Here is a 26,632-nt window from a genome sequence, read left to right on the forward strand (position 1 = left end):
AGAGGCACCCACTCTGGGTAGTGCAGGTGTTAATCGGGGTTGGCTTCATTATCATGCAGGGGGAGGTTCATTCATTCCAGCAACAGCCCTGCTTGGTTGAATCTGTGAATGAGAGTGGCAGATAGAGAGGTGGGCCCACCCTACGTTGATCAAGGGCCCATTGCCTTCTTCTCCATCCCAGCCTTTCTTTGTGTGGTTGAGAAGCAAATAACAGGAGCAGAAAATGACAATCAAATTCCCAAGAATACTGTTGTTTTTATTAATGAATTATAAAAACAAAGTAAACCAGCTGATGTGTTAGTTTCAAAACAGCTGGCTCCCCCAAGACTCCCAAAGACACAATCTGAACAATATGTTGTGCTATTTCTGGCCCAGGGGAAGGTGTGTGACACCTTACGTGGTGCATGGGGACACCATGTGACTAAGAACACTTAGATTAAATTGGTAAAGAACAAGTTTCAGAGGTATTTGTTTTTTTGAGCCACACTCCTTGGTACTGTGGGTTACTCCTAGCACAGTGCTCAGGGGTCTCTCCGGGCAGTTCTTGGGTGACCACACCTGGGATGAAACCTGTGGCTTCTACATGTGCTTCAGTCCTTTGAGCTATCTCGATGCAAGGGGTAATTTTTTTAAAAAAAGTTTTAATTAAGAATCCTGATCATCACCTTTCTCCTCATATTCATTTATACCTACACCACTCAACTTATTGATGAACTATGTCTACTTTTTTTCTTTAATCTCTAGGATTGTGTTTAACTTAGCAGGCTTCCAAAAATAATGTTTATATAATGAATGAACAAGCATCTTTATTTTCGCTTTGATTAAAACCAATTATCAGTTTAATTAGACTAGATTTTCTTCATTTTGCTTCAAGGTGTATTCAAGAAAACATGTAGACTCTGTCTTCTGTGCCTGAGTTATAGGAAAGGGCTGTTCAGCGTGCCTGAGTGTGTTTGCGTGAGGTTCTTTGAAAAGTACCCCTTGGTGATGTGTTGTTTTCCTTGAGTGATACCATCTTTCAGAAGACTTCTATGATCAAAACCCACACTTATTTTTATCATTATAATTTTACTTTTATTAGATCTTACAGTTAAAAGGGTTCTTTCAGCTAGTCGATGAATCATATTAAATTTTCAGGCCATTAAACCATGCTTCTAATGAGAAATTCAAAGGGAAAAAGTTATAGCATTTAATCAAAGAAAACTATTTTTATGGTTCTTGCAAAGAATTTTGAGAAAAGGCAAAACTCAGCTAGTATGTTAAGCAGGAGAAAGGAGTTGAATGGTTCTTTTTGTACTACCTAGCTTTGAAAACGTACCAGGACATCACCTGCCTGTGATGTAAACCTAATCTGGATTTCCTTATTCTTGATTTTCTAGATGAGTTCTGATGTGTAACTAACAAAAATTTGTGGAGGCTACAGTTAAAAGGAACAATATGCTTGGCATATAGTAAGCATTCAGATTTTCTTGAATTATAAACACTTAAGTAGTATAGGCAAGATGTTACATCAAATGGTGTTCATCAAAAGTTCTTAAATAATGTGTGTTTACATTTGGGTTATGTACTTGCCAGAAAAACATTGCCTTATAGCGTTTGGAGAAAACAAATTTAGAGCATTCTATGAGGGCTTATACAAATTCCTACCTCCCAAACCTATATATTTAGCTAGGATGAAACACCTGAAATAATTAGTAGGTGGCACGATTATAGAAGTAAATGTATATTTTGTGGGGAGGACAGATGTTTAACAAAGGGAAAAATTAGGGTTGCATTTCCAAGATTTCAGCAAGTAGAGAAAGTGTTTCTGGGAAAGGAAAACAACATATGCAAGATATAGTCATAAATATGAATAGTGGCAGGTAATCCTGACAGTATGAAAAATTAAGCTGCCAAGAAAGGAAGACAACAGAAGACCCTGACCACCAGGTAGAGATGATATTTAATGCTGGAGGAAATAAGTAGCCTTTGAGGCCTGAAGCAAAGAATCATAATAATAAAAGCTGGGATTTGGTTTGATTTAGCAGAATGCAGAATTGCAGGGAAGTGTCATAAAGATACTTAGCATTTCTCTCCTTACTATAGCGGAATACCCCTATATAATAAACATTCCATAGTCATTCTCATTGCAGTGATGCTGTTCAATTAAAGTCCCCAATATCACTGTCATCCCATTGTTCATCGATTTGCTCAAGCGGGCACCAGTAACGTCTCCATTGTGAGACTTGTTGTTACTGTCTTTGGCATATTGAATACGCCACGGGTAGCTTGCCAGGCTCTGCCATGCGGGCGAGATACCCTCGGTAGCTTGCCAGGCTCTCCGAGAGGGGCGGAGGAATCGAAATCTGGTCAGCTTCGTGCAAGGCAAATGCCCTCCCCGCTGTGCCCAAAGTCCCCAATATAAGTCCCCAATATAAGCCAATTAATTTTCCCAAGTAAACATCATTTTAGTCCTAGTTATGAACACCCACCATGTCTTGCAAGCAATGAGTTCTGCTGCAGCCCACTAATTTAAAGCCTCCTAAATTTTAAATAATGTATAGTACAGTACATAGTGTGATTCAAAGAACTGAGCGGGAGTCAGAGGAAAGCAGAGAACATACTGTTTACCTATACTGAACCGTCCAAGCAAAGCAGGCCTACGATATTCCTGACTGAAGAGAGCAGGGCTAAATTGGAATCTACTCGCGGACAACTAGCATCTCAAATAAAAGGCAAATAGGACCTTTTCACATATGGTCTTGAGGCACTGTGGTTATAGGTTTTGACTTTATTCCTTTGGGAAAAATCTATTAGGAGAGAAAAATCCCTCCACTTACTCCAGCACAAATCACATTAACAAACGAAAGTCATTTTAGGACCAGACGGTAGAGGACATAGTAATCTTTTATCCTGGGTGCAGGAGCAGGTCTGATCAGGATTATAGGATTAAGACTGTATATGGCATCTCTGATATTAAACAGAACAAACCGATTATATATAAACAAATGGTGTTCCAGAGGAGAGTTAAAAAAAAAAGCAACCTTTGTTAAAACACATATCTGCCGACAATTAAGTTGTTTATTGGAAATCATAGATTTATTTTTAAAAACTCACTAATTATTTTGCCATATAAGAGCAAAATTCCATAATATAAATAGTTAACATTTTGATATAAAATTAATAATATGGAAAAAAGATGCAAACCAACCAAGAGGTAAAAAACTTTTTTTTTTAAAAGCAATAACACTGTACAACCATCTTCTACACACAAGTGACCATCCAGGCTGATTGTTGATTTTCCCTTTGTTACTGATTGCAAAAAGACAGCCCTGCATTGGAGCACCAAAAAAGTTTTTTCTTTCCCTTTTAAAAGGCTGGAATCCTCCGGATTTATAAATACTCATCTGAGTACAGTAAGTCTAGTGAAGGAAGCTTCTAGCAGCTTCCTTCTGATCGAAGAAAGGAAGTGCTTTCATATTTCCTTCACATTAAACCTGTTCCCTTCTATCCAAAACAAAAAAATGGAAAAGGAACATCATGAAGGAGAGCAGTTTCTCAAATAAATAACTGTTTCACAAAAGTATTGCTGTAAACAAGATCATTTTGGTAGTCGGAGAGACGATGAAGTTTTCAACCAGTGATAAATTTACACAATGACAAATATAGTGAGGCAGCACATGGCACGAGCAATGACTATTAAGAGGTCAACCAATCAGATCAACTATAAACCTGTTTTGTCAAAAGGTGCTTTTGATTTCTATATTATTTTTCATTGGTCAGACAATCTGGAATCTAATGACCATAAAACCCCCAAATCTCCTCTGAAAGTAGCTAACAAACCAGAATGCTGGATGCTATAATTTTGACACTCATTAAAAATTCTAAGTTGTCTGAGTAATCAATGTAAACAAGGTTCAATGTTCAAAATAGAAGAGAAAATGAACAAAAATATCCTGTAAACATGAAAAACTACCTGCAAAGAAGTTATAGGCCTAGGAATTTCATCCAGTTTTATATACTGAGAAATCCTTTTCAGTTTTCTTTGGGGGCGGGAAAAAACCCCAACAAAATATATTTCAGTTACTGTACTCCATGACACATCTTGGATGAATGGTGGTAAGACCAAATTGTACAGCACATGCTTTACACTGTAGGAGATTTTGGGTTTGAACCACAGCACCAAAAAATAATGATAATAATAATTTTTTTAAAAAATGAGACATGCCTTCTAGAAAAAAAGTTTTCTAATTGGTCCAATAATTTTTACTGGCCACTATTTTGGCCTTCATGTCATCTCCCTAACGATTACCTCATTCTTCCTGGGGTGAAGGAAGGTTGTTTGCATCCTGGCCAGTTTGATCCTGTTCGGTGTAAGAAACGTAACCAGTTTTTTGGTTGTTTTGGTTTTTTAGATTTTAGTCATACCTCTTTGAATACAAGAAATATGCAGTTTTACAAATGTCTGGAATCTCATTTTGGTGACTTTTTTCAATCACTTTCATTTGGTTTTCAAGTTTAAAATACTGAAATCTTAGATTTCATCTATGATAGTTGTTTTGTCAAGGTAATAGATTCTTAAAGGACCTCTCGCTTTGATTTGAGGATTAATACTTTCAATTCTAAAAATCCGAAAATGGAACCAAGTCCTGTGATTTATGAGGCTTTGCTGGGTAAGGCTGAGCTAAGGTTAGTAATTGCTGTGATAATTTACATACTAAGGATTTTGTTTTATAAAGTAGGCAGAAAGAGGCTTTGAATGTTCTATCTCTTCTCTTAAAGCCTCCATATTATAGTTTTCTAGACAAACTACATTTAAAAAAATCGTCTTCTAAGTAGACCAATAATGAATATTTAAAAACCAGCTGAAAAATTTATTATATTAAAATCATCCTATAAGAATTAACAATCACTCCTCCCTACAGAGGGACCCTATGGGTAATAAATTATCCATGTTTGGTGTCATTGCATAATATTCTAAAATAAAAATCAATCACCATATAAAGTGCCAGTTAGGGCAGACCTAATGAATTCTCAAATTTCTAATTAAACTTTGAAAAAAATTTTAATGACGTCAACACTAGGTAAAATAACTACAGAGATGGGACAGCAAGTGATTTGGTTGTTTACAATGAAATTGTGTGTGTTTTTTAAAATCTCCTCTGAAGACCAAGAGAATTTTTTTTTTTTAACTTGATTCACAGACTTTCCCCAATGCTGATCCTCACCTGTCCCCAGCACCTTTGTCCAGTGCCCACTAATAAACACAAATGTGTTCCTCTGGTTCTCACATTTTCCTTTCTTTGAAACGTTTGACTCTACCGTCATGCAATTTTCCTCAAAGCAGTTACTGTCTTACCCAGGTATCACTCTTCAAAGGTGTGTGTGGCATTAGGTGAGAACATGAAATTTCCCTTGACTTTGGTTTTTAGAAATCTCTGGAAAATTTATATTTAGATATAAATTTCAGCAAACGCTCCAACAGAGTTACCCGGCCAAGCTTTCAGAATCAAAGAGACATTTAGATAGGCAGGACTTGGACCCCACATGTCTACGGCTTTCACTGTTCATTTCACTAGGGGGGGGTTAGACATTTCATTTCAAGGGGTTTCATTCCATTCTGGCTCAGTGACAGTGGAAACATTTAACATTCAAGTACTGTTACAAAAAGGCGGCGCTGCAGGGGTAAGTATCCACATAGGTCAATCTGCAAAGGAGCGCGATCTTAATTAATCGGCAATAGATTTGACCGTATAAACCTTTCGAAACAGTTTTGACTTTAGGGTCGGTGGCAGCCTTCCAAAGGCTGTGCAGGTCTTGGACGTGTCCATGAGATGTCATCATTTTCTCATAGATGCAGGGGTGATAAGGGGTCTTCCCTTCCCCAGAGAAAAACACGTGGTTCTGGGGTACAATGCCCATTTTATTGGCACAGAGGCCCATGAACACATCGTCAATGTACAGGCTGGAGTTCAGTGTCTGCGATGCCTCGTAGACTCTGGTGGTAACGTCATTGGAGATGACATAGGCCGCGCCGGCCGTGTAGTCGGGGTAGGCGGGCCACTGGTACATTTCGTAGGAAACGTAGTACTTGCTTTTTTTGTTCCGAATGGGTGGCGCTCCCCGGTGAACTCGGCCTATCCAAAAGTCTTGAACGCCTATTTGTTCCAAACTCTGAAGGTATTCGACCAGATTTGGCATGTGAATAAAGATGTCATCATCCGCAGTCATAAAGAATTTGGCGTGTGGACAGTAACTGTTGGCCCAGCTGAACTGCAGGAGTAATTTCACCGTGAGATTGTAAAAAGTATCAGCAAAGTCTTGCTGGATGATATCGTGGTAGATGTGATCTTCCCAAACCAGTTTCGCCTGGAGTTCTTCCCTCGTCTGTGGGTGGGCAGGCGCTCCTAAGGCAAACAGAGTTTTGATGTTGGCGTTGAATTGTTCTTGAATGTACTTCTCATTGCCCCACGTTTTTCTGATGGCTATTCGGCGTTGGTAGTTTTCCGGCGCCGTTTTTACAAAGAGTAAAAGGAGGACGTCTTGCCTCTGACATTTGTCCTCGTGGTTAATCAAGTACGGGTACCGGGGGGCCCCGTCCAGACTGTGCTTGAGTGAGAGAGAGTTATTCACAAAGTCATAGCTATTGATGAGGTATCTGTAAGAATAGGACTTCATGTGATTCATCAGGTCTTTATTCACGGGCCCCCAGAACACCATGACACTCAGGATAAAGCAGGTGGCAGATAACTGAAGAAACTGCCATTTTTTCACTCTTCTGCCACTGAAAAACCTTCTGACATCCATTTGGGTTAGTGTTCATTTATTGAGGGCCAGTATAGAACAGGTGCTGCCTTCTCTGGACCCCTAGAACGGTGCGTGCTGAAGAGCTGTCCATCTTAATCCATGCTGGCCATCAAAATGTCAAAAGGAGCTGCTTCTCTCACCGAGCACTTTCCCTGAATCCCACTTCTCTGGGGCTGCAAAGGAATGGGGCACGCTGTCGATGAGGATCCAACACACAAGGACGTCTCCTCGCTGACCTCATCCTCCACTGCGCTCAGCCACCGCCTCCTGCAGCTACGCCACAGGCTCCATTCGGGGACAGTTACGTGCAGCCTGTCAGGGAGACGACAGAACAAATGCATGAACTCCAAGTTATGAGAAAGAAACAGACTCACTCTGTTTCCTTAAAAAGGAATGCCGAGATGGGAAGTACATGCAGTGCATGCAGTCCAGGACCTGCCTAGTTTGTGTGAGGCCCTGAGCCCCATCCCTGGCACCCCATCTTTCTCCACCCCCAACACGACCCCAGGACACCGGGGGCACCGTGCAGCCAGACTGAGCACTGAGCATCACAGGCATCACATCATGGTCCCAGGTGTGGCCTGGGCCCTCCCCAAGCACTACTAAGGGTAGCCATAATTAAAAATAAATTTCTAATTGGGGAGATAATACAGATAATTTCTAGTTGGGTTCAGGCATAGCATACCTGGGTGTCATTCACAGCACCACACGGTCCCCCCAAGTACCACTGGGTACAGCCCTAGGGACTCTAAGCACACTGGGGTGGGTCAGGTACCCTAGCACAATGGCCCAAGAGCACAGCTGGGAAATATGTATATGTAGCCGGACGGATGCTGAGGGTGGTTGAGCCAGGTAGTACTTAGGAGAGGCACAGAGCTGTTGACTGAAGGATTCCTGGAGAAAGAAAAAAAAAATCACTCTAGATTGTCTCCCTATACAAAATACGGACACCCTTATGTCAGCCTTCAAAGGAAAAACAAAATCTTCTCAAATAGCCATCACACATTATCCTTAAAGTTAAAATTTCTCAAATGTGTCTAATCCATGATTATGTTTGTCTGGGAACAGAGTAAAAATGAAAATCACTAAAATAATGAATACAATGAAAATTTTTTTTTTTTTTTTGCTTTTTGGGTCACACCCGGTGATGCACAGGGGTTACTTCTGGTTCTATACTCAGAAATTACTCCTGGCGGTGCTCAGGGGACCATATGGGGTGCTGGGATTCGAACCCGGGTCGGCCGCGTGCAAGGCAAATGCCCTACCCACTGTACTATCGCTCCAGCCCCTACAATGAAAGTTTACAGATTTTGTTTGGGGCCACACCTGGCAGTGCTCAGGCTTACTCCTGGCTCTGTGCTCAGGGATCACTCCTGGCAGAGCTCAGTAGATCATGTGAGATGCCAGGCGAGCAAGCACCCTCCCCCACTATACTATAGCTCTGACCCCCCATAATGAAACTTCCTCAGAGTAAATACCCATTAAGCTTGCAGACAAGGCAGGAAAAAGAGCACGGTATTTTTCAATCAAAGTTCATAATCAAGGAGCTCAGACATGCTTCTCAGAAGCATGTTTTCGAGGTTGAAAATGTGATCAAGTGGTAGAGCCCAGGCCTTGTTCAAGGCCCTAAGTTAGATTCCCATTACCACATGGTCCCACTGGACGTGACCCCACAATGTACTTTTAAAAACGTATTTCAGAGCCAGAGCAATAGTATAGTGGGTATATGACATACTGCGTACTATATAGTGGGTATACTGCCTTGCCACGGCCAACCCTGGTTCGATCCTCAGCACCATATATGGTTTCCTGAGCACCACCAGGAGTGATCCCTGAGCACAGAGCCAGGAGTAAGCCATGAGCACTGCCAAGTGCCAGCCCCCGTCCCCCTCAAAAAAACCCACAAAAGACATTTTAGGGGCCAGAGCACAGGACAGCCGGTAGGGCACTTGTCACACACACAGCCGACCTGAGTTCGATTCCAGACAGCCCGTTTGGTCCCCCAAGCCCACCAGGAGTGATCCCTCAGCACACAGCCAGGAGGAAGCCTGAGCACCACTGTGTGACCCCCCCTCCTGCCCAAAACAAAAACAAAACCAAAAAGACAGGGATGATGGTCCGTATTTCAGAGTGAGGCCTGCAGCTTAAAGGGCCAGCATGCCTGCCTGGCACATGCAGGTCCAGGTTCAGTCCCAACCCCCCAAGGCCTCCTGAGCACCAGTGGGTAGCACCCAGGTGGTCTTCAGCACCAACTGAAAAGGGCACCTCCTAACCCCCTCCCTCTGAAAAAATTTAAAAAAAAAGATTTTTTTCCTCCCCCCCAATTTTCATTTGGAAATTCAACCAGCACCTCCAACTTAACATGCTCAAAACCCGGTGCAAGAGGACACAGCCACCATCTCTGCAGGCAGGTCCTTCGGACGGTAGCGCTGGGTCAGCCGCTTCGGACAGCTGGACCCGCCCGGGGCCGACATCGTCCAGCACCAAGGTCTTCACGCAGATGAAAAAGCAATGCGTACAGAAATTCAGAGAGAGGAAGCTAGAAGGACGATCACCGGCTCAGTGGGGCACTCAGACAGCATCGCACCTCCAGGCCGGAGTCTCCTCCCCTCCCTGACGCCTGCCGCTTCCACTCCCTGCACCTGTGCCAGCGATCGGGACACCTGCCTTTGCTTCCACGTCCAACCTCCAGCTGGTCCCTCCCGTAGGCTGCTTCCCCTTGACCCTTTCATCCCATCCTCACTTCTCCCCCCACGGACTAGCAGGTACTCCTACTCCCCACCCCCAGCTCTACAGCACCCTCTCGGGAGTCTGCGGGACTTGGCTGCAACTCCGGCCTCGCCTGCAAGCTCACGAGCTCTCGGGGCTCCCCCAGGCCTCCCCATGGCTGAAAGCTGAGCCACGCTTGCTCTTCCGTCCACCCCAGCAGCGCTGCGGGCTGGCAGATCCTTTCCGTAACTAACTCTGTTCCTCCTGTCCCGGTTCCTTCTGGGGAGGCTGGCGTCAGAGCCAGCTGCTCAGCAGAGGCAGTTCTGACCTGTGCTGCCTCTGACGCCAGTGAGACTGATTTCATGGCCTTCCCCAATTTTATTGAATACCTCAGTACAAAGTCACCAATACACATGGTGCAGAGAGCCACGCTGGGCACAGAGCCACGTTCGGCTCAGATACCATCAGCTGCGCGCACTGCCTTGCAGCAGGCGTGGAGCAGACGCCGGGCTGGGCAGCTTTATTACCAACATCCAGTCTTTGGCGTCCAACTTGCTCTCCCATCTCCTAAGATAGCTCCGCACTCTGGCGCTAACTCAAAGGCGGGGCATGTGAAAACTCCAGGAAAATCACTAAGACTTAGTCTTGACTGGGAGCCACGCCTGGCAATCTCCTGGATTACTCCTGGTCTGTGCTCAGGGATCACTTCTGGAAGGGCTTGGGGGAACCATATGTGGTGCAAGGGGTCAAACCCAGGTCACCCACCTGCAAGGTGCACACCTTAGCCACTCTACTATCTCTCTGGCTCTCTGCCCCACAGAGACTTTGCCCGGAGATAACGAGCATAGTAATACCTTGGCCTCTACAGCAGAGGGGCCAAAACTTGTCTGGACTACCTAAGTACATTTTTTTTAAATGTACTCAGTGCCCCTGGAAATCTACTTTCTTAAAGCCAGCACATAGAAAGTCTCACTGAATTGCACCGAGACGTCTACACATTCCCTGGTTCATTCCAGTACTTTCCTCCCCTCCCCTGGTCCTTTGGGAAATACTGCTGCAGAGTATGGATTTGAGAACAGCCAGTACTTCTCAGGAAGCCACGCATGTGAGAGAAAGACAGACGACAGAGACACACAGAGACGAGAGAGACAGAGAGAGAGAGACAGAAAGAGACAGGGAGAGAAGTCTGGTCCACATCTCAACCTGAGATGTGTTCTCTCAGCTGTTTTCCCTTCTCAGAAAACCCCACACTCTCTCTTGAGCACGAGGCACGAGTCTCTCTCTTTCCCCTCAGTGTCTCTCAATCAATTTTTCTAAAGAAAAGTATTTCACTTTACGAGAGTATGAGCAGAGCAGAGAGCACTCCAGAGGGCAGAGGGCAGAGAAAATTCTTGGGGTACCATTTTATGAAATGTTGAGGGTCTTGCCCAGGTATTTGGGGGCTCGTAGTGTAAAAATGCACTTTTATCATGCTTCCCCATCGAAACAGCGAGAAAGGCTGTGGTAAGGGCTGAAGCATCTCAATAATTCCCCCCTGTCATGGCTGGCTGAATGCAGGGAGGGGAAGAAAACAGGAAACATCCATCTCTGTGGGTACCGTCAGCTTAAACTTCATCAGAGGAAGGAGAGCAGGCTCCCTGAGTCTTAACAGGCTCACTTCTGAGGGTCCACCTCTGGGGCCCCGAATCCCTTCTGCTCCCCCAGAACACACACACGAAAGGACTGCCAGTAATAGTGTTTTTTTTAAGGCGGGGTTCCCAAATGTGCTCAGGGGGCCGGGCCCGATGGGCTGGTGCCCAGCCACCCTGGCTAGTGGGTCAATGGGAGGCCCTTGCTGGGCCTGGAGCGTTGCCTGGACCATCCTGTTGGGTGTGGGAGAGAGGGTGTGGAATTCATGGCTGCACACTGATCGGAGGTGGGGGCCAGTGCTGAACCCCACCCCACCCCCACCCCCGGCCATGCATGCCCACCTAGCCCTCATGCCACCTGCCCGGCCCCAGCCACAGAATTCTTGATGGCAGGTTTTAAAGACAGTCCATGGCTTCGAGGACCCTAAGCAGTCTCAATACGGTCTGATGAGCAGGAGCGGAGAGACAGGGCAGTGGGGAAGGCGCTTGCCTCGTATACAGCCCAGGTTCAATCCCTGGCATCCCATACGGTTCCCTGAGCACCACCCGAGTGAATCCTGAGTGCAGAGCCTGGAGTGACCCCTGAGCATCGCCAAGTGTGTCACCCCCACCCCTAAAAACGTCTGACCAGCAGCTTCCCTCCTAACAGACTTAGGGGAAGAAACACAACAGGAGTGTTCCCTTCAGAACCAGAGGCCACACTGCCTTCCCATTCCAGAGCAGCTGAACTCCGGAAGTTACTGCGGGGCTGGCTTTGCACCCATTCACCTCTGATGACAAAGCTGAGCTTCTTGGACACAGCAGCCCACAAGTTTCCATTCACACGTGCGCACTTACTTGACTCAGCCCTGGTGTCTCTCACCAGTCAGTGCATCACTGCTGCTAACACTGCTTCAGTAACCCAGCAGCCAGCCCACAGCGCACACGCACACGCACACACATACCTCTACACACATACACACACACCTCTCCACACACATACCTCTCCACACACACACACACACACACACCCCTCTCCACACACACACACACACCTCTCCACACACACACACCCCTCTTCACACACACACACACACACACCCCTCTCCACACACACACCCACACACCCACCCCTCTACACACACACATACACACACACACACCTCTCCACACACACACACCCCTCTCCAAACACACACACACCTCTCCAAACACACACACACACACCTCTCCACACACACACACACACCTCTCCACACACACACACACACACACCCCTCTACACACACACACCCACACACCCACCCCTCTACACACACACACACACACACATACACACACACGGAGAGACAGAGAAAGAGAGGGAGAGAAAGAGAGACAGAAATAGAGACAGAGAAAGAGCGCTTTCTTTCCCTATATTTCTTTACTCAGAGCCAACAGTTTTCTGGAAACACACACACACACACACACACACACACACAACCTGTACAAAGCCAACAGCTCATACGACACACTTAGCTTGGAGCAGCTTGTGAAGTTCTAGCACAGGCTGTCTCTTCTCAGCCGTCACTTACAGAAATCAGACAATCATGCCCACCTCTGATACCTGATGAGTAGAGGTCCACCACTCCTTCACTGCAAAACACGACATCCTCTTTTACAACAGGACGCCGAAATTTCCTTCAAACAGAACACAGCTGCTAGCAAAATCGTCTAGCAAAATCACCTCCATCAACCTAAGCTCGCGGGCTGCATTGAACGGTCCGGCAGCCCCCTCCACTACTGCGCAGCTGCTGGGGGCCACGTCCAGGCCGCCGAGGTCCGGGTTGTTCCCGGAGCATTTCAAAGCTTCTCAGAGCACATCTTACACTTTCCACAGTCAAAACTCAGGGAACCAGGACCTGGGGAGAAGGTCCACTGGCTTCCCCGGGCAGAGGAGGAAAATGCTGAGCCTTCCAGGAAACAAAGCCATTTCAAGCCTGAACGCTAGCTCAGCAACCGTCCACAACAGAATGCTGTGGGCGCAGCTCCTTTGTGTGCCTGTGGCGCTCACCGTTCAATGATCAACAGGCTGGAAACTCCGGGGCCGCCCGTCTTGGGTCAGACTCTGTGCAATCTCGGGCAGCCCTCCCTGTACTCTGGTGATTTAATCTGGGGAGGCAAGTGTCAGTTGGCTATTATGGGCAGGCAGGGGACGTAGAACCGCCTGGGAAGCTGGAGACACAGTACAGCACGGAGGGTGCTTACCTTGTACCCACCCAGCCCAGATTCTCTCCCCCACCCCTTGTATGGTCCCCTAAGCCCACCCAAGAGTGATTCCTGAGCAGAGCCAGGAGTAAGCCCTGAGCATCACCATGTGTGATGCCCCCACCAAACACACACACACACACACACACAATCTCCGAAACAACAATTGGAGAAAAGTAGGCCAATATTTAGACCAAAACTTGGGTTTTCGTCTCTTCAGATTGGGAAGAGGGTGCAAACACCTGTAGCGTTCTATTTCATAACAGCGGTAGGCAGGAAAATAGAATGGAGAAGCAGAAGGAGGAACATCAGAAAAGAAAATGGACCAACTCACCACGCATCGTTTCCATCTTGTAAGACGAGCCCATCAGAGACTCAGAAAACTATTTCATGGGCCAAAGACACAGCTGAGGAGTCAAGGTACATGCTCAGGTACAGCCCACTCCGGTTCAATCCCTGGCACCATATCCCCCCAACCCGGCCCTGCCACCGGTGTAGGCCTGGACGCCCCTAGGCACAGCCATGAATCAGAGCGCAGCACCCGAGAAGCAGCACAGCTTTGGGTCCCTGCACTGAACCCCTGGCCTGACTGGTCAAGAACTGCCAGGAAGGGCCTCCAGAGGACACTTGGCCCCAACCTAGATACGCTTCTGGCAGGTGCCTGTATAAAGAGCTGTGGTATGTGACGCGCTCAGAAGGTTAGATTACGCGCCTCGCATGCTTACAGGCCAGTTTGATTCCCAACACCACACAGTCCCCGATCATTGCCGACATAGCCCCGGTGGTCCCAGAGAAACTGCCTGGAATGGTTCTCGGAGGCCTCGAAACACCACCAGGTCTGATGAGGACAGCACGGCTGGGTCTGAGCACCCACCCCTCAGGCCTACACAACCAGACCAGGTGGCTGGTCCCAAGCCCCTTTGAGCAATGCTTGGGAGTACCACCGACAATAATTGGCAAAGAGCTGTATTGTCTATACTCCATAGAATACTACACTGCCAGTAGGAAAAGAATAAGATAAAATTGTGCCAAAAAAAATGGACCTTGAAGCGTTACACGTAAGTGAAATATGTGAACGAGACAGAATAAGATGGTTCCACTCACCCGTGGAATATGAATCACTAACCTGAACAAACTGGAAAGAAACAAAACGAACTCTGACACTTGGTGGAACTATGGCAGGTGCCAAAGGGAATGGGGTGGCAGGCGAGGGTACAGGCGTCTGGTAGGTGGCACTGGTACTCAGGCAGTAAGAGTGAATGGTTTTATACAATTCTCACTATACTGTCGCACTGTCATCCTGTTGTTCATCAATTTGCTTGAGCGAGCACCAGCAACGTCTCCATTATGAGACTTGTTGTTACTGTTTTTGGCATACCGAATACGCCACGGGTAGCTTGCCAGGCTCTGCCGTGTGAGCGGGATACTCTCGGTAGCTTGCCGGGCTCTCTTTCTTACACACTAGAAAGGTGCAGAGCTAATGTCCTGAATTTCCATAATGTAAATCATTGATATAAGTCTTAAGGTCTTTGAAAAAAAAAACTACCACTAAGTATCTTTTCATAAAACAGATCTTCAAACTTTTCTAGTGAGGGGTGGGGGGAAACCAACAGTGGACTCCAGGTTTACTTATATTGACTCAGGGTTTTTTTTTTTCCTACTTCTGATGACAACTCATTTCTGGGTTGAGATGACTTCTGTGATCCTGTCAGATGATGTGCAATCAGCTATATAATTTAAAGTTTTAATCAAGTAGTGAGAACTGCACCTGAGTTCAAATTAAATCCACGGTTTTCAGGAATCTTGTGAGTAAATGTGTGTGCCAGGCACAGTAGACTCACGAAATCTCTGACCTGAAAGTATCTAGCTGGGACAAGACTCCTAGAAGCGAATTTCTGTGGACAGGCCTGGGTGTCAAGTACCGGAAGGCAGTCAAGTTCCGCGCTAACTGGGGCAAAACCAACTCCAGGTGCAGTCAGGAGGATCTCAAGGCATGAAATAAGCGACAGGATGGGAGGCCTGGCTGCGCAGGAGTTGGCTGGTTGCAAGGAGCAATCTCAGGCAAGAGCAGAAAAATCTGCAATATGGCAAATGCTTGCGATACCGGGAGTAGATCTGAAAGCGGGGAGGCAGCGAGTGCTGGGGACAGCGGGAAGTTAGCAGTCTCTGGTTTTATTTTATTTTTTTATGATAACACCCTGGTCCAGATGGATTCTGTTTCTACAAACGGATTGAGCTGGTGCTGGGGCAGGATGGAGGCAGCATGCATGTAGGATGAGGTGAGGAGGGTGGTGAGGTGGGGCAGGGCGAGGTGTGGAGGGTATCTGGTGGTGGGAGCTGGGAGGGAAGGGAGGGGCGGTAAGTGAAACAGTCCTTCTAAACAAAAAAAAAATAAATAAAATGGGGGGGGGCACACCTGGAAGTGCTTAGAGCTTACTCTTGGCTGTGCACTCAGGGATCACTCCTGGCTGGGCTCAGGGGACCACCTAGGTTGCTGGGCATCAAACCCAGGGCAGCTGCATGCAAAGCAAATGCATTACCTGCTGTACTCTCGTCCAGTCACCAACACAAAAGGCTTTGACCGGAAACAACCTTACTGAGTGTCTGGGCCAGGGAGTGAAGAAAGGAGTGAAATCTAGGTTCAGGATTACTGACCGTGGGACCGCCCAGTGTCAGAACATACCTCGTGGGCAGGGCACAGATCTGCATGTGGAAATCCCAGGTTCAAACCCCCCCACACACACATACACACACACGCACACAGAGCTGGGAATTGCCCCTGGGCGCTGCCTGCGTCAGAGAAAACTCTCTTTGCTTAAGACTGTGGGACTGGATCTGAAATTTGAATTTACAGCCCACATGCAAAGTGTGAAAGATGGAATCGTCCTCCTCACCTCCACACAGATCCCCGCCAAGCCCTCTAAGTGCCAGTGGCGGGGTCTACAGGGGCGAGGGGAAAGGGGGCACAGAAGTTTTCACAGAAATATATCTAGAACTTCCCAAGTTCTTTTAGTGAATCATAGGTGTGTCTGTTTCTGTGTGGAAGTTTCGGTATTGGGCCAAAGGAATGGTTCCAAGGGCTGGGTACAGGCTGTGGATGCAGGAGCCCTGGGTTCCAGCCCCACTACGGGGAGTGATCCCCCAATACTCAGTCGGAAGGAGCCCCAACACCAGTGGGTGTGGCAGCAAAACAAGCCCCCAAGAAAGCTGCCTCAGTACTTTGTACCTTTGACTTTTCTGCTTTCATTATGTAAAGTCCCACATGAGAAAAGTTTGGGTTCCTGTCCAGCCTTCTCTCAAAAAGAGAGTATTTCTCTTCTTGTCTTTGTTCTTTTTTTTTTTTTCCAGTCACATCCTGTGGTGCTCCAGGCTTACTCCTGGCTCTGTGCTCAGGAGATCATATGAGATATTGGGGATTGAACTAGGGCTGGCCGTGTGTCAGGCAAGCACCTTACCCCCGTACTACCACTCTGGCCCCTCTTTCCTTGTCTTTATAATGCATTTTGTCCTAGGTGATTTTCCTGGCTTGTTTCATCATCTAATCTCAGTGACAAGGGCTAGTTGGGCAAATTCTCAGGAACTAGATTGCCATGTTAAAGAGAAATCAGGAATAATAAAATCCTCAATACGATTTAAAAAAAAAACAACGATGGTTTTTGATAGTCACAGGCTTTTCTTAGTAAACCAGTTGGCGTAACTGGTGCTGAGAAACACACAGATTACTGTGTAGGATTAATTGCCCACTCTCTTCGGGTGAGAACGTGGGGCGCAATCTGAAATCTGAATTTACAGCCCACATCCAACGTGTGAAAGATGAAATGTTCTCCCAATCGGTTATGTTATACTTTCATTAAAACCTCAGTGTTTGTTCTGACATATGTGTCTGTTCCCATTCTGTTAAAAATGGAAAAATTCCACCCCACCGCTCTGCTCAGTTTATCTGGAGGCGGAGACTGGTGAGGTAATTTAGCTGGAGTGATGGGCGAAAATAAGAATGCATGGGCAATTGTTCTCCCTCCCTAAGGAACACGTTACCGAGGTAGCTCTTGGTTCAGTCTTCAGGCCAAAGACTTTAAATTCAAACCAGGCTGACTGTGGGAGAGGGGGCGGGGCGGGTTCTAATACCTGCAGTGCGACTCTCTCGACCTGAATGCGCCTCTAGAAATGAAGTTCTGTGTTCCTTTCATACGCTACACATGGTGTGGGTTTCTGTTTGCTGCTTATGGGCAAAATAAAGACAAGGAAATGGCAAAGGGACTGACAAGTAAAGGCAGGCCCTAAGTCAAGAGCGGAGCTAGGGAAGCCCGTGGCCTAGTACCACGAAGGATGCTTATCCTTTATAGAGGCATCGAACTAAAAATTCCTGGGAACCAGCTTCATTCTGCTAAACCGGGAACCAACAAAAAACTGAACTGCGGGGCTGAAGCAATAGCACAGCGGGTAGGGTGTTTGCCTTGCACACGGCCAACCCGGGTTCGATTCCCAGCATCGCATAGGGTCCCCTGAGCACCGCCAGGAGTAATTCCTGAGTGCAGAGCCAGGAGTAACCCCTGTGCATTGTCGGGTGTGACCCAAAAAGAAAAAAAAAACTGAACTTTTTGCCTCCCTGGACAGGCGTCAGGGAGGACGAACACTTGTGTTTCCAGCCCGGGCCTCTGTCATTCCTCCCAGCACAGGGGCGTCCAGGGCTGCTTGTTTGTTTCCACAGTTTTGTGTCAGCTCGGTGCTCGCCGAGTTAGGAACCACCTTCTCCTTCTGCCTGCCCAGGGCAGCTGCCAGCACAGGTGTATTAGCTGCACTCTGCTCTGTGCTGACGCGGAACCCAGAGAGGGGCTCCGTGAGCCTCCAGCGACCCCCGAAGAGAGAAATGATCTCACGGGAAAGTGAGGCACCAGGCTTGGGGTTAACCACGTGTCCCCCACACATCCCAAACCCTTAAGCTCGAGAGAGCGGCTGTCCTCCGTGGCAGCGGGTCCTCCGGGAGTCCCCCAGGACGGGAAGACAGGGGGTCAGGTCCAGCAGACCCTGAGGAGCGAGGCAAGAGTCTGCACGGTGGTTTTGTGCCCCTCGGCACCCCATCCGGGCTGGCTCTCTCAGTTTTTTCTGTACAAGTCTCTTTTCCTCACCTTCTGCCTGGGGTGCTCTCCTCCCTTTCTGGCTCCTCACAGCACCAGCGAGGCATTTCCCAAAGTGGGGAGCACTAGAAAGGCAGAAGGGCAGACAATAACCTCAGGTGCCAATGGGGGAGGGGTGCTTTTTGTTGTTCACTTGCAGAAGGTTGCTGTGAGTGATTTCCGGGGGTTGCTGCTAAGTGATTGTCTCTTCTGGAGAGCGAGTGCTTGGCTAAATGAGTTTGGAAACCTCTGTGCTAGATAATGGGTAAAAGGAACCTCTGAGCCTTTCTCCCTGTCTTTCCTTTCCCGGGAAGATTGGGGGCCAATATCCAAAGTGACAGAGGAAGGGTTTTTTTAAAAAAAGAGGACGTGATAGATTCAATTTGTGCTGCCTTGTGGTCTCTCTCCCACTACCAGCAGGTCTGGGCAATATAGTCCCTCACCCCACTAGGTGTGGACCCCAAATCAGAGTAAGTCAATTCATAAGAGGTGAGGAGGAGGGAAGGAGAGGAGAGAGGAGAGCAGAGAGTACATATCTTAAAATGGTTATTTTTTTGTTTTGCTTCTTGTTTTGGGGGCCCACACCCGGGGTGCACAGGGGCTGACTTCTGGCTCTGGCCTCAGGGATCACTTCTGGTGGTACTTGGGGGACCCTGCGGGATGCCAGGGATTGAACCCAGGTTGGCTGCGTATAGCAAGTGCACCTGCTGTATCATCATTCCGGCCCAGGGATGTTATTTTTGGGTTTTTGGTTTTGTTTTTTTGCCATATGTGGTGATGCTCAGGGCTTACTCCTGGCTCTGTGCTCAGGAATCATTTATGGGAAGGGGGGTCTCAGGGAACCATATGGAATGCTAGAAATTGAATCCAGGTTGGCTGACTGCAAGACAAGCATGCTACTTGCTGTACTATTGCTTTGGCCCTGGCTTAGGGTGTTTTAAGCAAGCTTGCAATGATTAAGTACTGTTGGATAAATGAAAGAGAACTGAGATTAAATGATGATTGAGGGGCCGGAGCAATAGTACAGTGGGTAGGGCGTTTGCTTTGCACGCGTCCGACCTGAGTTCGATTCCTGGCATCCTATATGGTCCCCCAAGCACCACCAGGAGTAATTCCTGAGTGCAGAGCCAGGAGTAATCTCTGAGCATCGCTGGGTATGACCCAAAAAGCACACTGTAGCACTATCGTCCCGTTGTTCATCCATTTGCTCAAGCAGGCACCAGTAGCATCTCCACTGTGAGACTTGTTACTGTTTTTGGCATATCGAGTACACCACAGGTAGCTTGCCAGGCTCTGCTGTGCGGGCGGGATACTTGCCAGGTAGCTTGCCAGGCTTTCCGAGAGAGATGGAGGAATCAAACCCAGATCTATTTATTAAATTCCTACCCCAATATTATGCTGGGCAACTCTGAAATTAGACAAGGGTGTTTATTTCATTAGTCAAATATTAACTCATCCCCTGAAGTGAAGTAAGCAGGGGGCTGGTTGCTGGGAAGCTGTCAGAGATGTTTCTGCTGTAGATTCCCAACAAGCATAAGGAAACGTTCTGGAATCCACCTTTGAAATCAGGAAAGTGGAAAAGACAGCATGAGAATGCAGAGGAGAGCAGACTTATGTCTCAGCTCACACCAGTCTGCGTTCACTGGTCACTTGCACTTCTCACCTTTCTCTTGACACTTCCTGTATTTTTACCATGATAGTCTAGTCAATAGATAGCTGGATAGTCTCTGGGGCTCTTTTCATTTCAAAATGACAAGCTGTACTCTGAACATTCCTTGACTCAAGAGTCTGTTGGTGGGTGAGTTTTTCAAAACACTGATCTGATTGCTGAGGACCATGTCATACATCCCAGATATGGCTGAGATGGAGGCCCAAAGTATCATTCCTCGAGGACTGAACATGGCCGTCATTATCCTTGGCAGGAAAGGACAGGATTCCCCTAAGCTCTTACAAGTACACCTCAATGAAGATAACAAAGTCCCTACATTATAAAGTCCCACAAATTATGAAGGAAACCTGGCTGAATCAACATTCTGTCTTTCTTTGCATTCATCCCTCACAGCACTCCAACAGAAAGTTGAAGATAGCAATGTAGGAAAGGGGTGAAGGATAGAGCACAAAATCTGAGGACTGTGTAACATCGCTTTAAACTTCAACTTTGGGAGGCCGAAAGGAAAGACAATACACAATACACTTGCCTTGCATATGGCCAACCTGGGTTCAATCCCCAGCACCCCAGAGCAGCGCCCCAAGTGATCCCTGAGTGCACAGCCAGAAATAAGCCCTGAACGGAGTCAGGTGTGCCCCCCCCAACAAACAAAAATTTTAAACTTGGACTGTAATGATTTGTTGCCTACAGACTTGGTAAGACATCCTTTCAGTGGAAACTGTCTCCTAGAGTAAAATTCTTCACTCTGATCTGAAAGGAAAAATATTAAAAATAAATTATAGGTAAAAGCCAACCTCTAAATTTACAGCGTTAAGTTCTAAGTTCCTTTTGTTCTAAGTTCCTACCCAAGGGCCAGGGAACCAGTCCAGTGGCCAGGGCACTTCTTGACCCAGAATCAACCCTCAACTCCCCGTATGGTCCTGGGCCTACCAGGAGTGATGCCTGAGCACAGAATCAGAAGTAAGCTCTAAGCATCAATGGGTGTGGCCCCCCAGAAACAAAAAAGTTTCTAGCCCATCTGGTCAGTTTCCCAAATTTAACTATAAACACTGTACACCTCTCTATGTACAGGATTAAAAAAGCATCCTAGATTTGTGCTGTTCTGGCTAAATATTTGCTGGCATATGGGAGAACTCTTGTAATAATTTGCTATTTCATGATCTCTGAAAAAAATCACTTCTATTATGCATCTTTTCCTAAGATCATTCTAACAATGGAATAAAATAATATCTACACAAGTATCCCCCCAATGGCAAAAGATGACATACATTGGAAAGCTTAGCTTAATCTAACCAAGCATATACAAAATTTGAAAAAGATGGGATGTGTAATTTCCTGAATTTCTCCGGGGTTTGTTCTACCACATTCCCACATTCCTATGTTCTGCTGTGTAAATTCTAATGCAGTTGGTCCTCAGGGAAACACACACACACACACACACACACACACACACACACACACACACACACACACCCCTCTATGATCTGAAAGTCATCAAGTGTAATGACTCTAGCCAAAGTGACCCATTTTAACAGATGACCCATTTCAAAAATCCTTGGGTTATTCAAGGTGTTCTATATTTGAGAATTAGAAAGTCATGACAATCTTACCATTTGAATCAGTCTTTTATAAAACGGGAAATTTGATTTCAGTCTTTTACTTGCTAGAGCCCACTCTTTGTTTTGAAATTCTCTACTTTCTGAGGTTTTGTTTTGTGGCGAAACACTTACTTGTGATAGCAAGTGTGCTGTCCTATTCATCCCTCACAGGTCTTTTTGTTTTTTTGTTTTGTTTTTCACTTCCTGGGGAACTGCTGTCAGGTCCAGCTTGAAATTTCCTGTCCTATCATTCATCCCCATCTTAAGTGTTCTGGTGAGTCCCTGCAAGACTGTGATAGGTCCGGCCTGAGTCAGTTTCGTCCTGCGTGGGGGGCTGAGCAAACAGTGCCCGAGACTGCTGGGGGAGAGGCCTGGCGGAGGGTGGGAGGGCAACACCACGCGCGCTCAGACGGGAGAGGGGTCTCTTTAAAGTGGGAACATTTCCAGCAGTGCATCCTTACTCTCAGAGTTGAGACCCTCTCCCTTGTTAAAGTAGATACCGAAACCCCTCGGCTGCTAAGCCCCCTTTTCACACCGTTTCAGAAGCACCGTCGCGTGGTACAAGCCACCTCCCGTCACGCTTTTCTGGGTCAGTTTCAGCGCCTAGCATCCCTCTCCTTGCCCCCATCGGGACCAGACAAGGTTTCCCAGAATAAAGGCACGGCGGCACAAATCTCATTCGAATGGAGCTACTTCCCCCCCTCCCCCGAGTGAGTGCCCCCAGCTCTGAGCGCCAAGCCACCACCCCGCCACTCGGCGGTCCCTTGCAGGGGCGTCTCCCCAGACCGATGAACATTCAACACCGGGAAAACAAGTCGTGTAGTCAGACCCAGTCTAAAAAAAAAAAAAAGTGGCTGCTTTTTTGACTCACATGCTCTCTGAGTCAGCAGTTCACCATCCCATCCTCGGGATGCAGAAACCCCCGCTGGGCAGGGTCGCGGGAAAGCGAGCAAGTTTCCCGGTCCCCCGGCAGCCCACTTCCTCGGCTCCGTTTCCCCCTTGGCCTGGAAGCATCGACCTCAAACTTCCTCCCGGAGAGGCGGCTCGTTCGCATCCAGCCCGAAAGCCGCCGTTTGTCCCCGGCGGGGACGCCCCCCAACCCCGGGCCGCTGTCGGGGTGCCGGCGAGGTGGGGTGCCCTGCCCCGAAGCCGGAAACCCCTTCGCCTCCCCGGCTCCCGCGCCCGGGCGGGTGTTTGGAAGCCCCTTGGCCAGGGACACGCGCGCGCGCGCGGACACACACTCACACACACACACACACACAGACACACACCCCCACATGCACACGCGCCCCCGGTCCCGGGGAGTCGCCCCCGCCCGGACCTCCGGGCAGCTCCCACCCTACCTGCCGTACCTGGGCGGCGGCTCGGCGCCGGCTTTCGGACGGCCGCTCGGGCGGCGGCCCCGGGCGGCGGGAGCGAACAAAGGCGCGCGGCGGAGGGAACGCGGCGTCCTCCCGGGCCGCGCGGCCGGGCGCCGGACAGCTCTGCCCCGTGGCGGCGGGGGCCGGCCCGGCTCCCCGGAGCTGCTGGGGGCCCGGACGGTGCCGCGCCCCCCCGGCTCCCGCGCGCATTCCAACCCGTGGGGCCCGGCGGGCGGGCACCGTCCCGGGCCACTCGCCCTCCCCGGCGGGGGCCCCTCGGGAGACCCGGCGGCGCGGGCGGGCGCGGCGGGAGCTCCCCTGGGCGCGGTGCGGGCGAGGAGGCGCGGCGCGGCGGCGGGGCCGGGCCGGGCCGGGCAGGGGCGGGGCGGAGGCCGGCCGGGGCGGCCCGGGAGCCGCGGCGGGGACCGAGGGAGCCGCGCCGCCGACCCCCCGCACAAAGAACCCACCGGCCGGCGGGACGCGGCTTTCCCCGCGCAGGGCGCGCTGCGACTTCCCCGGCCGGGCGGGCGGGCGGGCGAGCCGGAAGCAAAGACAAAACAGTTTTCACCCACGAGGGGGCCTCGGCCCGAGCTGGGAAACCCGGAGCGGCCGAGTGGGGTGTTTTCTTTCCCCCCCCCTCGTTGTTTAATGAAGTCCTACGGCGGCGCGTCTAGATTGCTTCCATATGCATTGAAACCGGGTCCCGGCGCCGTGTGCAGCGGGAGGTGGAAGTGGTTCAGAACTCGGGAGCTGGGGCTCCGAACGCCCCCAGATACCCAGCCGCGGGAGGTAAGTTTCATCGACCCGCCGAGCTCGGACCTACGGTTTCCCACGTCTCGGGAAACCCGATTTTCCCTTTTTTAGCGCCCTGGAGTGGTGGTGGGTGGAGAGGGGTGAAGAGATCTCGGGGGTTGCCAATCAAGCCTCTGGCCTCTAGGGGATCCCCCCACCGCCCCAGGGACGGAGAAGGAACCTTAATTCACAGCAAACGAAAGCTTGGTGACCGCGGTTTCTCGACCCCCGATACCAGCGGGGAGGGAGGAGGCCAGGGGACCACCCCGCCCCCCACCCCCGGGGGGTTTTACCTTCTTTCCCTGGGAGCTTCAGGCCACGCTCGTGGGACTCCCCCAGAGGGGCGTCAGCTCTGCTCCCGGCCACGGAGCCCGAGGCATGTCTCTCCAGATCAAAACTTGCCGGCTTTAAATCCTGGGGCGCAGAGCTGGGCCGCGGGCGCCTGGCGGGGCTGGCCACGCGCGCGGGGAGCCGCCCGCAGGGGCCGCGAGGGGCTGGACCCAATCAGGGGCTCCGCGCGCGGGGCGGGGGCGCCGCTGCCGCCCGGGGCCTTCCCCGCCGCGGGCCACCGGGCGCTTCCTGCACCTCTTGGCCCGGCCGGCCGAGCCCCGCGGGCCAGCGCTCTGCTCCCGGCGGGGCGTGTCCGCTCCAATCTGTGCCCCTGCTCGAATGACAACTCCTGGAAGTGCCTCCGCGTGTCACTTCAGTTCACCGAACCCATTTACTCAGAGGACCGTCGGCTATTAGTCAGAATCCACCCGTGTCCCCACTGAGCCTGCTTTCCCTATTGGAAGCATTAACAGACCGACTCCGGAGAATGTACATTTCTAATGAAGGAAATTGATTCTAAATACATCCTTTATGAGTTTGTTTTCTTCTTCTCCGAGGGCTTCCGCCTTCTTGCACAACGACCGTCATCACTGAAGTAGACCCTTGAGCAATTTTTGTAATTGTACATGAACTGAAAATGGACGACTAAGGTTTCAGGAGTTGGGGAGGGGGGCTACTCTTGCAGCCGGAATAGGACAGATCATGAACTAAAGGTGACCAGAAATTAAGTCAGAGTTTGAGACTGCAGAGGTAACCTTGCATGTTGTATCATCAAACTATTTTCAGGGAAGTTTCTGATTGCTTTAAGTCATTTGGCATTTTTCAAGCTTACAATTGCGCTCCTATATTACTATGGGGAGCGTGCCTCGATGCTGTTATGAACCCTGGGTCAATCGTGCTGCATGCACAGGAGCCCACAGACAGAAATGGGGCAGCGGGGGTGGAGACATAGCACTACATGGGGTTTAATGCACATGCCCTGTATGAAGCTGACCCGGCTTTTATCCCTGGCACTGCAGATGGCCCCCTGAGCACCATCAGGAATAATCCCTGTGGAAAGGAAAGGGAAATTCGGAGGGTTCTTTTTTGGGGGGAGGTCCTCCATGATGCACTTAGGAGGCCTCGGGACCCCACCAGTGATTCTTGGCTAACCAGACTGGCAGTTCAACGCTAGGGTCAAGTCGCAGTGCTGGTTGGACCCTCAAGTGCCAGGAATCCTCTGACTCACGCTGGTGGTGCTGTGGAGCGGAGGGTGGGGGATGCGCCAAGGCCCCCTGATGATGCTGGGGATCAAACCCTAACCACTAACAGAAGTATCTGTACAGAGTGACTTACAAGGCCGTTGCCGACAGCACAAGTGAGTAAGCTGCTCCAGCAGGGGAAAGAATCACTCCCTTCCCGGGTGAAGTCCACCCCTGCCCTTATCCAACACACACTCCCCCAAATATGCATGTGTGTGGCGTGTATGTGTATACAGATATTCAGTTGCCATCATGTTCTTTTCAGGTCCTTTGGGGGTAGGCACACACAGGTTCGTGTGTCAGCATAGACGTGAACAGCGATGTATGTTTTAGACATGAACATGTTGGACCATGCCCACAAAAAGACAAACCAAACCGAACATTGATAGGCAAATATTTTCTCATCCTGTAGACAGATATACCCCACCCCCGTGCACACACACATGCAGATAAATGTTTTGAAAGAAAAAAAGAAAGATGCTTGTCTGGGAGGAAACAGAGCAGGAGCAGGGGTGGCTCATAGATATATGGTGAGTGCTCCCCACACCACATAGACCACAAAAGAAAGTGGGGAATCTGGGAAATCTCTTTTCCCTTCTGGAAGGGTTTTCTATAGCCGGTAGTGCCCTGACCCTTCCCTGAGGGAGAGGAGGAGCGTGGCGTTTGATGGTAGAGAACAAAGTACCCTGTTTCTTTAGCTGGGAGCCTTTTGAAATTAGCGGGACATACAATTAGACGATCCTTGGTGATGCTGGCTTGGCCATCACTAAAAAAAAGGGCACAGTGTGCTTGTGCCCACGTCTATGGTACTTGTCTGTGAATCGAGATATCTTTAATGACTTTTTAAATGAGGTTGAAGTTGGCCATCAGCATCTGCTTCCAGATACCTCTGGAAAGTTCTGGTTGAAAAAAGCAAAACCAAAATCTCTACCATCAAATTAGTAGACTTGAAGCCAGAGGAAAATGCAAATTGCATGTTGGATTTAGAAGAACCAAAAGAGAGTAGAGAATGTAGAGAAAGCACCCAGAGGAGAGAGGACCAGAGATGCAAGGGCAAGGGGGCCCGTACCCTAATCCTACACTGGCAGGGGAGAAATGCCAGAAACAGAAATTGGAGCTGGGAGCTCCACAAGCAAAAGTGGGAGCCACAGAGAGCCCCCCACCCCCGGAACAGCATT

The 26,632-nt window shown here is 49.0% G+C and overlaps 2 protein-coding genes across 8 annotated transcripts in view; one reads left to right on the forward strand and one right to left on the reverse strand.

Moving 5' to 3' along the window:
- Positions 1–26,632, forward strand: part of MCF2L2 (MCF.2 cell line derived transforming sequence-like 2) — a 263,863-nt gene that overhangs the window by 176,979 nt on the left and 60,252 nt on the right. The gene's annotated exons all lie outside the window — the stretch shown is intronic.
- B3GNT5 (UDP-GlcNAc:betaGal beta-1,3-N-acetylglucosaminyltransferase 5) lies at positions 3,041–24,751 on the reverse strand. Of its 5 annotated transcripts, XM_055124233.1 has the most exons (3): positions 24,177–24,751; positions 7,472–7,680; positions 3,041–7,098 (listed from the first exon to the last, which is right to left on the reverse strand). In XM_055124233.1, the coding sequence occupies exon 3, from the start codon at positions 6,784–6,786 to the stop codon at positions 5,641–5,643; it is 1,146 nt and encodes a 381-aa protein (XP_054980208.1). In that variant the 5' UTR covers positions 6,787–7,098; positions 7,472–7,680; positions 24,177–24,751; the 3' UTR covers positions 3,041–5,640. The 5 variants fall into 5 exon arrangements, with proteins under 5 accessions (XP_054980208.1, XP_054980205.1, XP_054980207.1 ...); XM_055124230.1 differs by lacking the exon at positions 7,472–7,680; XM_055124232.1 differs by lacking the exons at positions 7,472–7,680; positions 24,177–24,751 and adding an exon at positions 23,559–23,736.

Source organism: Sorex araneus, chromosome 2 (assembly GCF_027595985.1).
Source record: "Sorex araneus isolate mSorAra2 chromosome 2, mSorAra2.pri, whole genome shotgun sequence".
NCBI classification, from domain to species: Eukaryota; Metazoa; Chordata; class Mammalia; order Eulipotyphla; family Soricidae; genus Sorex; species Sorex araneus.

Bases quoted from the DNA above. Each gene is read 5' to 3' on its own strand.
- B3GNT5 (XM_055124230.1), bottom strand. From the start codon at position 6,786: ATGGATGTCAGAAGGTTTTTCAGTGGCAGAAGAGTGAAAAAATGGCAG.